The sequence below is a fragment of the Cynara cardunculus genome, unplaced genomic scaffold, assembly GCF_001531365.2.
Source record: "Cynara cardunculus var. scolymus isolate 2C unplaced genomic scaffold, CcrdV1 Un_Scaffold_738, whole genome shotgun sequence".
NCBI lineage: Eukaryota > Viridiplantae > Streptophyta > Magnoliopsida > Asterales > Asteraceae > Cynara > Cynara cardunculus.
The window spans coordinates 133,394-147,724 of NW_020200611.1; the positions used below are offsets into that span (position 1 = coordinate 133,394).

General features: G+C 32.3%; 1 protein-coding gene across 4 annotated transcripts; it reads left to right on the forward strand.

The window, feature by feature from the left end:
- The first annotated feature begins 4,794 nt into the window (after window positions 1-4,794).
- LOC112501948 (CBL-interacting serine/threonine-protein kinase 12-like) lies at window positions 4,795-9,684 on the forward strand. Of its 4 annotated transcripts, none has more exons than XR_003067587.1 (3): window positions 4,795-6,378; window positions 7,234-7,397; window positions 9,479-9,684. XR_003067587.1 is itself a non-coding variant. In XM_025105740.1 (2 exons), exon 1 carries the CDS (start codon window positions 4,959-4,961, stop codon window positions 6,351-6,353), a length of 1,395 nt encoding a protein of 464 aa, XP_024961508.1. In that variant the 5' UTR covers window positions 4,795-4,958; the 3' UTR covers window positions 6,354-6,378; window positions 7,234-7,478. The 4 variants fall into 4 exon arrangements, 1 of the variants encoding a protein (XP_024961508.1); XR_003067586.1 differs by having other exon boundaries at window positions 9,482-9,684; XR_003067588.1 differs by lacking the exon at window positions 9,479-9,684 and adding an exon at window positions 7,484-7,522.
- Window positions 9,685-14,331: the final 4,647 nt, after the last annotated feature.

The window sequence follows — 14,331 nt, forward strand, 5'->3', positions numbered from 1 at the left end:
TCAATAATTATCCTAATTATATTTTAAATATATTTAAAATGAGAATTTTATAATGTATTTGATTATATTTATCTACAGTTAGTTATACTAATTCAAATATGAGGTTTAATAAGTTGTATTTATACAGAATTTACTTGTAATCTTGAATTTTAAGTAATATGTATGAATAAGCAGTATTTCATGTATAACAGATAATTTTTAAGAGTTTTTGTCAAATATTTTATAATATAGTATATATATATATATGTGTGTGTGTGTGTGTGTGTATGTGTGTGTAATAGATTTTGTTGTATTAGTAGGCTTAACGCTTATCATGAATTTGAACAGTGTTTATTAGTTAGTTTTATAAATTTCAAACATATTAATAAGTTGTACGTGTGAAGTAATAGGTTATAAACAGTGGCGGATCTAGAAATTTATATTATTGGGGCACATTTAAGAGTGTCAAAAAAAATACTGAAACCAAATAACTCATTTAAACCAATAATATTTTGGGTTATTTGGTTTCCGGATTAAACGGTTCAGTTATCGAATAAATATAACTTATTCGGTTTGGTTTTTAATTAATTTTTGACTATTTTGGATAAACCGAGACATCATATTGCCATGTACATATTTCACTTTTCGGTTAAACCAAAGCAAATGAACACACTACACATTAATAATTAGTAGCAAGAAATTAGAGGGGAAGAGGTCGATAACTTAGATTCAGTTAGAAAGAGATCAAATAGCAAAAGACCAATAAATCAAAAATAAAAGACAAACTAGTAGCAAATCTTAAATCGAAATAACAAACCCAAATTAAATAACAAATTAAAGAATCTTAAATTAAATAACAATTAAGAAAGAGAAAATTAATAATTAACAAATAACAATAATTATAAATCTATAAAACAATAAAATGCAAAAAGAAAGTTGGAAAAAAATCAAAATAGTGATTAATCAAATCATTAGCATTATAGCAAATAAAATAACAAAAATAAAATGCTTTTCTAACGATCGAAACTTGGAACTTAATGACGTTTATTTGATCCTTAAAGTAATGACTCATTGAAGTAAGAGTTATAAATAAGATGCATAAATTTAGATTTAGAGCCTTACTTTTAATTGTTGGGGGGCTATTAATAACTTTTGGTTAAAAAAATAAAAACCTACCACTCATGTTTTATTTGAGTGTTTATTGGGGTTAGCTTGTTGGGTGCCTGTGCCCCCTGCCCCTTTAGTGTGCATCCACCACTAGTTATAAATGATGTTTGTTCGAAAGAGATAATGAATTGGGGAGAATGAACACCGCTAATCAGGAATGTTCTAATTTTTTTGGAGACCCTGTTAATCCAAAACTTTTGATTACATTGCATAAATGAGATAACATAGAATATATGTTAAGAACAAAAATGGGCTAAACTTAAAACGATTAACAGTCTAAAATTAAACCTAAACCATTAATAATTTGAATCTAAAACCAAACAATTAATGGTTTGAACCTCAATAATTTCGACTATAGTTTTACACAGGTTAATAAAAATACCCTAAACACATATAAATATGTGCCCCAAAATTTCGGGGGCCCTGTTCAAAATCTCACATTTAAAATGCTAAGGGACGACCCTGTCGCTAACATTCCTTATTACTAGTGTAGGATAGGGTGAACATAGGCGAGTACCCCGTCCTATTTGACAGGAACCCGGACCGATGGTTCTTGAGATATTGGAACCGGAATTGGAACCGGTTAGAGCAGTTCTTGAATTTTTGGAACCGGAACCAGAACTGCCGGGAACCAGTTCCGATTCCGGGTACACGCTTCCTAAAATATTAAAATTTTGTTGTTTAGAAATAAAAAGTAAAACATAGCCAAAACCATAAATAAATAAACAAGAATACAAATTATACGGAATAATGGTTACAAATATTGTTTAACGATGACAAACCATAATAGACTAATAGGAAATGTTGAAAGTTTAACGATTACATATTACGAATCAAATTAAACACACAATTTGAAAAAATACGAATTATTTTATTTCAAATTCTGAATCTCGTTTCAACTTTTTGCATACCCATCGCATCCTCAACCAAGTAGGGTACATGTGAATAATTGAGTGTTAAAAAAAACTACACAAACTCGTAAAAAAACTGCACATATTTTTAACTAAAAACTGCACATATTTTTAACTTTCAAAATCGTCAAATTGAACATTCAAAAAAAAATCCAAATTACCATGATAAAAATTGTTTTTTACTAATGCAAAAAAATCAATTTAATAGAAAAAAAAATTGATGCAATTGGTTAGATATAAAAATCTTGAATGTGATATTTAATATTTATTTTTTATTGCATCAATTATTTTTTTCTATTAAATTGATTTTTTTGCATTAGTAAAAAATAATTTTTATCGTGGTAATTTGGATTTTTTTTAAATGTTCAATTTAATATCTGAATTAAAAAAAACGAGATTTGAAATGAAAAATAGATTTTATTGCATTAATTTTTGAAAAAAATAACGAATTTTAGTTATTTTTCTATAATTATTTTGCAAATTGGTTCCTCAAAATAGGAATCAGGTGCAAGTTGGTTCCCCAAAATGACGATTTGAAAGTTGGTTCCCCAAAATAGGAATTAGGTGAAAGTTGGTTCCATTTTGGTGCAATTTTCCAAAAAAAAAAAACTACACAAACTTTGTATAAATAACTGCATACATTTTATAAAAAACTGCATATATTTTTAACATAAAACTATACAAATTACATAAAAAAACTGCACAAATTACATAATTTTTTTTCACAAATTATATAAAAAAATTAATTACTTTTAGTTAAAAAATACCGGGTACCTGCCGATTCCAGTTCAGGGTACCCAGTACCGGAACCGGTCCCGACGGGTAACGGTTCTGAAAAAAACTGAGAACCAGAACCATTCTCAATCAGTTTCATGATTTAGGAACCGGAACCAAAACCACTTATATTGGTTTCGGTTCTGAAACCGACAGTTTCAGAGCAGTTCCGATACCGCAAGTGAATACCCGGTTCCGCTGCTCACCCCTAATTTAAGATCACTTCTTTTTCTGAAGATGACACATAAAATATTCTTCAACATAGTAAAAGTATTATATTTATATATCGTCATGTGAATATACCTGCTTTTTTAATTTTAAACTAAACGGATTTCATTTTCATGTATAGACCTAATTTATATTTAATTCCATTTTGTAATATAGTATATAGATACTATAAGATAATAAATTATAATATCTTATAATTTAAAAATAATTATAATGAAAAATAAAGCCAAAAATAAGGGTTGAGGGGTCGACATCACCCACTTTTAAACCTGGATCCGGTTCCATCCGTCCATTTTACGTTCTCTTTAGCAAATTTGCTATTATAAATTTATTATTTTTCCAAAAGTGTTTTTTTTTCAATTTTTTTTAATAATTTCTTTATATTTATATTTTATTCAAAATTAAAAACATTATCATTTTCTTAAAATCACATAAAATATATTATAACATCGATTGAGACAAAAAAGAAAACATTAAAATCGAAATGTATCTCGTTACATTATGTGAATAGAGTAAATAATTAGAAAAAAAGTAAATTACATTTTATGCCCCTATAGTTTGTTAAAAATTAATATTTTCGTCCCTATGATTTAGAAATTATAGTTTTCATCCCTCAAGTTTGTAATTTACTGTTATTTTCGTTCTTTAGCTAATTTTTACTTTTTTAAATACAAGGGTGGTGCCTGATTGGTTTGAACTTGCCTCCAAAGGTCAAAAGTGTCAGGAGGTCCCAGGTTCAAATCCAAGGAGGAACAAAAATCCCCTTGTGGCCACGGAGGTTCAAATGCGGTGACTCAGTGCTACGTGCAAAGCAGATGGTCGTCCTGAGATTAGTAGGTTCTCCTAGCGGGTTGGATATCCAGGTTAATAAAAAAAAAAGATAAATTATAAATCATACAGACGAAAATAACATGATTTACAAACTATAAGGACTAGAGGTGTTCAAAAAAACCGTTGAACCGCTCAAACCTGCCGAACCAGCTCAAACCGGACCGTTTTTACGGTTTGAGCAGTCTAGTGGTTTGGTTTGGTTTGGAAAATAGCAAAATCGGACGGTCTGGTCTACGGTCTGGAATATTTTTTGGGCGGTTTGGATCAAACCGACCGCCAAATGTATGTGTGTGTGTGTATATATATATATATATATATATATATATATATTATTCTATTTAATTATTTATTTTAGTATTAACAAGTCTAACTTTTTTAACTTATAGGCTATGACTCAAATATATCCCTAAACCCAACATAAAACTTAACATATAAAATAATTAAAATGGATATTTAATCTAAAATTATATATATATATATATATATATATATATATATTTAAGTTTAATATTTAAAGTTCATTAAATGTTCAAACCGGCTAAACCGGTCATACCAGACCGCCTTTTCATGATCTGGTTTGACTGGTCTGGGCACTTGATATCAAACCGTTCGATTTGAAAATTTTATAAACCGCCATTACGGTTTGGTTTGTGGTCTAAGGGGTTAAACCGTCCAAACCGGACGGCGAACACCCCTAATAAGGACAAAAGCAATATCTAAACGACAAAGGGCGAATATTGTAATTTTGATCAAACTAGAGGGACGAAAAATGTAATTTACTGTTAGAAAAATGGAAAAGGGTTATTGGGGAATAAAAAACTATTAATAGACGGTGCTGGGATCAAGCAGGCGTAACATTGACACTCTGTTTTCATTTACATGGGTGTAAATATCGTTGTTATATCAGACATCTCACAACCATCTTCTTCTTCTTCAAATCAAATTCAAAATCAAAATCGAATTTTTTTCAAAATCTAAATCGAACCCACAAGAACATTCAAATGTTCAATCGAATCTCGATTTCCGATCTCAATTTCTGAATCTCTAACCCCTAAAAATCCTCCTACCATGTCAACAAAACCATCTACCACAAGAAAAGAAGGCCATGGCCTCCTGCTAGGAAGGTTTGAGATCGGAAAACTTCTTGGCCATGGTAGCTTTGCTAAAGTCTACCTTGCTCGCAACGTGAAAACCAATGAATCCGTCGCCATTAAAGTCATCGACAAAGAGAAAATAATGAAAGGCGGTTTAATCGCTCACATCAAACGCGAGATCTCCATCCTCCGCCGTGTCCGACATCCAAACATCGTACAGCTATTTGAGGTAATGGCAACAAAGACTAAGATCTTTTTCGTTATGGAATACGTTAGAGGCGGTGAATTGTTCAATAAAGTTGCTAAAGGTAGATTAAAGGAAGAAGTTGCTAGAAAGTATTTCCAACAACTGATTTCTGCAGTAGGGTTTTGTCATGCTCGTGGTGTTTTTCATAGAGATTTAAAACCAGAGAATATATTGTTAGATGAGGATGGTGATCTGAAGGTGTCAGATTTTGGTCTTAGTGCTATCTCTGAGCAAATCAGAGGTGATGGTTTGTTCCATACTTTTTGCGGAACTCCGGCATATGTTGCGCCGGAGGTTTTGGGGCGAAAAGGATACGAAGCTGCAAAGGTTGATATTTGGTCTTGTGGAGTGATTTTGTTTGTGTTAATGGCTGGTTACTTACCATTTCATGATCAGAATGTAATGGTCATGTACAAGAAGATTTACAAAGGGGAATTCAGGTGTCCTAGATGGTTTTCCCCAGAATTGACTCGATTGTTAAAACGGCTGCTTGAAACGAATCCAGAAAACCGGATCACTATTCCTGAAATCATGGAAAACAAGTGGTTCAAAAAGGGGTTTAGGCACATTAAGTTCTATTTCGATGATGATAAGTTGTGCAGTGTGAAAGATGGAGAGATTGAAGATGATGGGATTGATTATTCATCTGATCAGTCTTCATATTCCGAATCAGAAAGTGAAACTGAGAATCGGAGGAGGCTAGCGAGCTTACCTAGACCTGCAAGTTTGAATGCTTTTGATCTGATTTCATTCTCTCGTGGCTTTAGTTTATCTGGGTTGTTTGAAGATGGAATGGAGGAATCAAGATTCGTTTCAGGGGCACCAGTTTCTAGCATAATTTCAAAGCTGGAGGAGATTGCCAAAGTGGTTAGCTTTGCAGTGAGAAAGAAGGACTGCAAAGTTAGTTTGGAAGGGACAAGAGAGGGAGTAAAAGGTCCTTTAACAATTGGAGCTGAGATATTCGAATTAACACCTTCATTAAGAGTGGTAGAAGTTAAAAAGAAAGCAGGGGACAAAGGGGAATACGATGACTTCTGTGCACGGGAATTGAGACCCAGATTGCAAGAACTTATGCTAACCGAATCAGGCGAACCTTCAAATTTGCCTTCTGATACAGAATGAAAGATGAACACAAGAGTCGAAAAGGGTACGGTCTTATTCCATTTTCTTAATCGTTTGTAATGGTTTTGTTTGTATGATAATCGATCTTGTTTGTCCTTGGATGTCTTTTCTACGCTTTACTAAAGTGCTAATTGAGTAATTGGTGGTTGGTACCACAAGGCTTGATGAAAGTATCAAATATACGGTTGTACCCTAGTCTTCTTCTTTGGTGACGATAGCGTTTACTCAACCATATGATTGTATACTGTAAATGATCTATAAATTTCATAACGTCCCTTCGATTCCCAATTGTTTCTATGCTATTTCCAGTGGTCTGCTGGCATGTGCAATTAGTTAGTTCTGTTTCTTTATGTCTACCATCATACCTGCTCTAGAAATTGCTCTCCCATGATACAAATTTGAAGTTCTTTAAATCAGATTTAAAGATTGGATAAAGAGTCATTTTGGTGGTTCGAGTACTAATCAATGGTAAGATTGTTTGAAAAATTGCATTTTGAATTCATTCCAGACCGTAGAACGGTCTGTTTTTATATGGGATGTGTTGGATTTTTGCTAAAAGAAGAGGTTTGCCAAGATTGAGACACCAAATTTCTGGGGGGATATAGAAATGGACCAGCATTGTGACCCTTCCTCATTTCTAAAGCTTTCCATGTTCAGTGTTTTGGATATATTTTCGTTTTTTGCCCATGAAATCGATTCGTTTTGTTAGGATTTATGAAAATTTTGTCTTAATCAACCAGACCAACAATCTGATAATTGCAAGAAGAAAATGTTTACTGGTGAGAGCTTTCTTTGTCTAAATGATCAATGAATATGTGTGATTATCTTTGTTCCTTCTATTTGTCTGCTCGCATTGTGACATAAGCGCGGATCTTTATAGGAACCGGCGTTCAAAATCTAGGTCATGTTAGCTTACATCTCACCTCCGAGACCCTGCTTCAGATTTACTGGGTCAGTTTGGATTTTTACCAGGAATATGTGGTAAAGATGGTCTTTGTGCTAGAAGTCAGGTCTGCATACCTACTTTTGAGTAGGATTTACCGGGTAAGTTTGGTTTTTTACCATAAACATTTAAAAAGAGTTTGGGAACATATACAGTGTTTAGTGAGCTAATTTGTTATCTAATTTAGGGCCCGTTTACCAAACGCTTATCCGATTAAGCGCTTATCCGATTAAGCGCTTATCAAGTCACATTACCTTACCGGATGAATATGATAAGGACCAAGAATCTTACCCGGTAAGAGCGAGACAAGGACCAAGAGTCTTACCCGGTAAGTGAGGTCGACGTATCTTACTACGGTAAGCGTTTACCGGGTAAATTGTTGCATACGATGTCGTTTTGGTGGACTAAAATCTTACCCGATAAGTAAATGATAGTGTTAAATTTTACCCGTAAGCATTTACCGGGTAAGTGTTTGGTAAACGACCCCTTAGCTTCAATATGCCATCAAAATTTCTGCAGATATATTAAGTTTGGAGTTCCCAGAATAATTTGAATTTGTTATTCGTAATCTTGTTTGTTTTATGTACATTTAAAGTCAAAGAAAGGATAGAAGTGGTAGGTTTCCACAACCTACCATGGTGGGTGGGTGACTTGCCAATGAAACCTGGCATTCAATGGGCATGTGCCGTTTAATCTTTCCTCCTATCGTTTTCACGTTTTTTTCCTAATTTTGTGTCGTTTTTCGTGGTTCTTCGATCTTTCGTGGTTGACCATCAAGCCTCGACCAAATTTGCATTTCCACATCCATACGAGGTCTTGCGTGCACGAACCCATGTCTTAGTAAATGAATTGTCGGCGGAACTCGTGTTTGCTTGTTTCATATGAACCCATCCTCATGTTCTCTTTATGTAGGATGGTACAAAACCGATTGGTTTTGATGGTAAAACTTTAGACCGTGCTTCCAACTTGTCAAAAGTCACGGCTATTGGCCAAAGGCCTAAAAGTTTGTGTACCATGTTTGACAATCATATGTTAGCTTATTTTCTTGAGATTATTAAAAGAAACACGTTTGGTAAGCTAAAAACCAACTTCTTGAAAGCTACTATGGATTGCTTATTGGGTTTCTTTTTCCGATTCTTTTACATTAATTATGCTTCTCATATTTACATAAATGCCCTTATATTCACTGCTTAGATCATTTTACACTGTTATTTAGCTTATGAATTAGTTTTTACCAAATGTGACTATTTTATCAGCTAACATATCTGACTACTGTTGGCTTTTCAACTAACAGTTAATTAGCTTAATAATTAACTTGTAAAACATAGCTTATATTGAAGGGACATTAAAAAAATCAAATTGTAGACCTGGTTGTCGCAATGGCAGATTTGGCCGTTGCAATTGTGGACCTGGGTGAAATCTGATAATTTTTGGTCTTTTAGCTGGGTCGGCAAGTTGCGGGCGAAGGACTTGTAGACTAGTGATATTTTGGTAAATCATGGAGAAGAATGGTTAAGAGACTAATTTATGTGAGAGAAATGACTATTTTTACCGATCTTTCAAAATTGAAGTATAATTGGCCTGCTTGTGACCATGTCTGCATATAGATTATAGAATCTTAGTCAGATGTTTGGTCCTCTGCCCATTGGGCAAAAGACAGATTCACGTACATCCTTAACCTCCATAATCTACTTTTTTATAACATTTATCGGGTTTGTTTGCTTTAATTCGATTCAGTTGTTAGCCAAATGTTTGGTCTCTCTACCCCTTGTGTAAGAGACGAGCTGCCTAGATCCTAACCCTTATGTTTTACTTTTGTGTGGGGTTTATAGGGTTTGTGTAGTTTGATTTGGTTTAACTTTTAGTCAAACGTTCGGGTCAGAGATAAGATTTGCATATATCCAAACCCTTATATTCTACTTTTGTGTACGGGGTCTTTTTGATGGGACTTGGTTTGGTTTTTAGTCAGATGTGTCGTCCTCTGCCCTCTGAGCAAAAGACAATACGCTTCTTGAAAAAACTGTTAAATAGTCAACTGGTACATAGACGATGAAAATAATGAATATTAATTTATGTAATTTGATGTTCTATTTTGATTTTTATCTAATAAAAATAATGTATTTTAATTTGTTATTTATTTAAATTATTGTTAGCATCATTATGATGTACTTTGGTTTATTAGCAGTGTACTCGTGAAATAGAGCGCGATCCAATCTCGAGATTTTGAAGTTGAGAATTCGAACCCACAATCTTGTTTCATGATTGGTTATGTTCTCCACCCCTCTCGATTTTACTTAAAAGTTGTGTCCAGTTTTGAGAGAGCAGTGAGCCATCAGTTGGTTATCATTTTTATGGAGTATAATGATGTATTGGAAAGGCTTCAATGTTGATCATGTATCTGAACTTGTCTATCAGTTGATTTAGTAGTTACTTTTATATAGTTTAAATATGAAACTTTAATGAAGTTTGATATCTGAATTTTAAATTTTATTTAATATACTTACATCTAAATATACTTGTGATCTAAAATTTGAAAAATTGATTATCGGCAATCCTAATTGGTCTCATATAAAATCCATCTCCAAGGATATCAATATGAAGAGACAATTTCTTGCCTCACTCGGTGACTAAGACGAGTCGGGAAGAAGGTATTGAACGCGGGGCTTGTCGTGTATTTGGGCAAAAAGTCGCCCCACCCCAGAACCTGTCGATGATAATTATTATCCTTGAATTTAAGATATTATATTTATAAACGGTACCTGATTCTTAATAAGTTGGTAGCAGTTCTTTTTGTCAAATTGAAAATTTATAGTTTTTTTTTTTAAACATATCATTTTAATATTTTTATAAAGACTAGTTTTGATGATATTTTCAAAAGTAGTACTTTTGATAACCAAGTCATCTACTTTTTGTATTTTAATTTATTACAATAGTTTTTTATGCTAAACAGTTAACATGGTCGATTGTGGAAATAACAGTTGGGACCTTGATTTGAAATAACGGTTATTCAATTTCTTCTGAACATTCATTTTCAACTTCTCTTTTATTGAGCCATTTTGTTCAATATGACTTGCGTCATCTTCTTATAGTTAGGTTTGAACATGGTATCAAGAGGACCCCGAATGTCACTAACGCCATTTCCTTTCTTTCCCTTAGCCACAGGGTTAGAATTTTCAACACCCACAACTCTATTTCATCTTCTTGATCAATCATCCTCATCTTCACTGTCAATTGAAAAAATTTCACAGTTCCTTTTCTTCTCCGTCTTTTTATCTTTTTCATTCATACTCGCAAGAACTTTTTTCTTAATTTCGGTAGTTACATTTGGATAACCCGTCAGTTGTCCACCTGAATAAATAAGGTGATGTATTAATCTTGTGATCTCTCCACACATTTGCTTGTCACACAAAGTGCTTCAAATATTCCTCCTCTTGATGGATCTTTCCGAACTCCCCATTTCCATGCCATATCACCATTTATGTATCTTGTACCTGCACTGGATGCAGTTGTAATCGTGGTGTATGGGGTGGGAGAAGCTCTCGAAGAAACACCTTCCATGTAAACAACTTACTGCCCTATAAAAGTATATTGATGCACAAACATAAACAACAAAATGATAACAATTAACAAAGCTAAATCTGAAATTAAATGGTTAAAACAACAAACTAAAATACTGAACAAAGTCAGAAACATAGTTGTTGGACTAAATTAGGGAGTAGGGATAGAAACAGAAACTATACCTGACTGTAACTTGAAAATTGTAAATGTTAGTTTTCAACATTTGAGAGAATCAAACCTAAATAGTAAAATCGAATTAGTAGTAGGAATGGTTTAGAATCGAACAATTGAGAAATACAAGATGAATCGAGCAGGAGCACTTGAGCAGGAAATCTCGTGGAACCGAACAGGAGCACTTGAGTAGGAATCAAGCAGGAATGAACAACTGTGGACTCGATTCTCAATCGAGCATGTCGAGAGTCGGGACTAGAGTTAGAATTGATGAGCACTTTGAGCAGAGCTTTGAACTTGGAACCGATACAAAGCTTGACTTGACTTAATTGTTTCTTTTGTTTATTTAATCGGTTTTATTTTTGTTTGCTGCCTAAATTTGACTCTAAGTAGCCCACACAAAAGCCGAAATAACTAAAAAACTCTGAAACAACAAAAAAAAAAAGCGCTAATCATGGACCGTTATTTGGTATTAAAGTTGTTGTAATTATTGTTGTTGAATTTTATTTAATCTACACATTGTTTTAGTTTTCTAAAAATGTGGTGCTTATGAAGATGTTTGTGATATTTGTAGATCATTTTACATTATTATCTAGTTTATCAACTATTTTTTATTTATTTATCAGATATAACAAATTTATTAGTTAACTTATCACCTAACAATTAATTTATATATTAATAATTAATCGTTAAACAAGCCTAAACTTCATAATTTAAATAAGCAAATTTAATAATTAATTTATCAGTTAATAATTAATTTATACACAGTACAATTCACCTTATCTATATTATATTATAAAGCATTTGACAAAAACTCTTAAAAATCATTTTTTATGCATAAAGTACTGTATATTGATGCATATTACTTAAAATTCAAGATTACAAGTAAATTATGCATAAGTACAACTTATTAAAGTTTCATGTTTGAATTCGTGTAACTAACTGCGAATAAACATAATCAGATAGAGGATGAACATCTCATTTTAAAATATAAAAAATCTAAAATATAATTAGAATAATTATCGAGTTTCAACAAAATAAATAATTATTATCTTTATAAAAAAATTATATTATTAAAACAAATATAAATTACTTCGTTATTGAACCTAAATTAAATTGTAATAAAAAAATTGAATTAAAAAATTACACAAAAATAGAAATTTTAAATAGTTAATTTGATACTAATATCGATATATTTTTGTCAAATTTTTATGATATCTTCAAGTTTATATTTTATTTAAAAATCATCGATTTTTCAAAATCACATAAGACCGTATTATAACATCGACTGAGATAAAGAATAAAATAAAATATTAAAATCATGATATATCTCGCTGCATTGCACGAGTACACTTCTAGTCATTATACAAAACCATTCGCCTAACACAACAAAAAAATTAAAAATAAATGAAATAAAATATATTCAATGGCTTATTAACCGGTACTTCTCTTAAAATGGAAATATGAACTCAAGCATAAAGTTAAGTGAAATGACCATTAAGATATTTTGTATAAAATATCCCCAATTTCACAACTTTAAATTAAATAAATATTATTTTTTATTTAAAAAAAAGCTATTTTGAATTATTTATAGAATCAATAGTTTCAAAAAGGTTTTTATAATTATTAGAGTGAATTATACTCTTGGTCCATCAGCTATGCTTCCTCTTTAATTTTGGCCCTTAAAATGCCAATGAGTTGTGTTCTGATAAGAAACGTAAGAAGAAATCTCCACCATCGGATGTAATTGAATATCAATACTATTGAAATGCACCGAGTCAATTCCATTCTAAAGTGCAATTTATGGGTGGGTGGCGATGGTGGACAATGTGGTGCCCTCAGTAGTGGTGGGTGATGAATGTTCTTGGTTGAGAAAGGAGGAGGCGGGATCAAGAAGGACAAAATGACGAATTTGCCTCTCATGTGAGGGGCACATGCCTCAACATAACGGACATCATTTAACGGTGTTAAGTGTAGGGGTCAATCCATTATATGAAACATTATATAAACCACAAACGTACTTAATGTGATTTATGAACAGAAAAAAAAGGAATATACGACGGACCAAGAGTATAATTCCCTCTAATTATGATATTGCTTACTTTATTTTAAAATAATTGTAGTTGTTAAAATACGCAATAGTGGTGTTCACGGTTTGGTTTGGTGCTTAACCCTTCGAACTATAAACCAATCGGCAGTGGCGAACCGAACGGTTTGGCCAAGTGACCAAACTGGTCAACCTGATCATAAAAAGACGATATGGTCTAACCGGTTTAGACCCCTGGTGCCTGTTATGTTCTTTAAATTAAAAGAACCATCTATCTCCAAAATTAAAACAAATATTGATTTGACAAGATGAAGGACGATTTCAAAATTTTTAATTTTGCAATTATGGGATTTTATCGATTTAGGGAACACAGATAATTGCCAAGTGAAAACTAAAAATCTAATATCTCGGACGAACCTTTTTATTAATTGAACCATAAAAGTTTGCTCTACAACAAGAAAACTAAGAATTTAGTATATATAATTTGGTGGTCGGTTCAATCCAAACCTAAAAAAGCGTTCAAACCATATATCTGACCGGATCGGCCCGATTGAATTTTTTTCAAATCAGACCGGACTGCTAGACCGTCCGAATCAACAAAAAGGGGCTGATTTGACATGATTTAGATCCCTAAAATGTTTTTTTTGCTATGAAGTGAAAATTGTTATAGCCGAAACTCTAATTTAGTCTTTTTTATTGGTTTTCATTTTACATTTACTTTAAATAGTCACTAGTGTGTGGCACTCTACGTTCTCCGGTGATATAATTTGTCTTGTTAGAAAATATGTAATCAAGTTAAAATGAAACGTAAATTTGTAATTGACAATAAATAAAATGCAGTTTATCATAGTGAATATATTGAGGTGTATTATATGTAAATTACTTACATTGATTAATTTCATAAATATGCAGACCAATTTTTTTTAAAGTAAGATTCGTCTATCCAATACAAATTACTTTTTTAGAAAAATCCAATAGATAGATGTTCCTCATTCATGTAAAGTCGGTATATAATGTGATAACTGAATCTTGATTATCACCTCAGGTAATGAATACGTGATTATTTGTTATATATAATTACGTGACAGCATGATAAATTGTTATATTTGATCATGCAAGTATGGGTATTTTATGTATAATTTGAAAAGCATAGGTGTGTGCGCGTGATTAGTCATATGCATAGATATGTATGCATGAGTTTGTATGTATTCATATGCATGAAATGTTATGTATACATGCATGGGGGAGGCATGCATAAT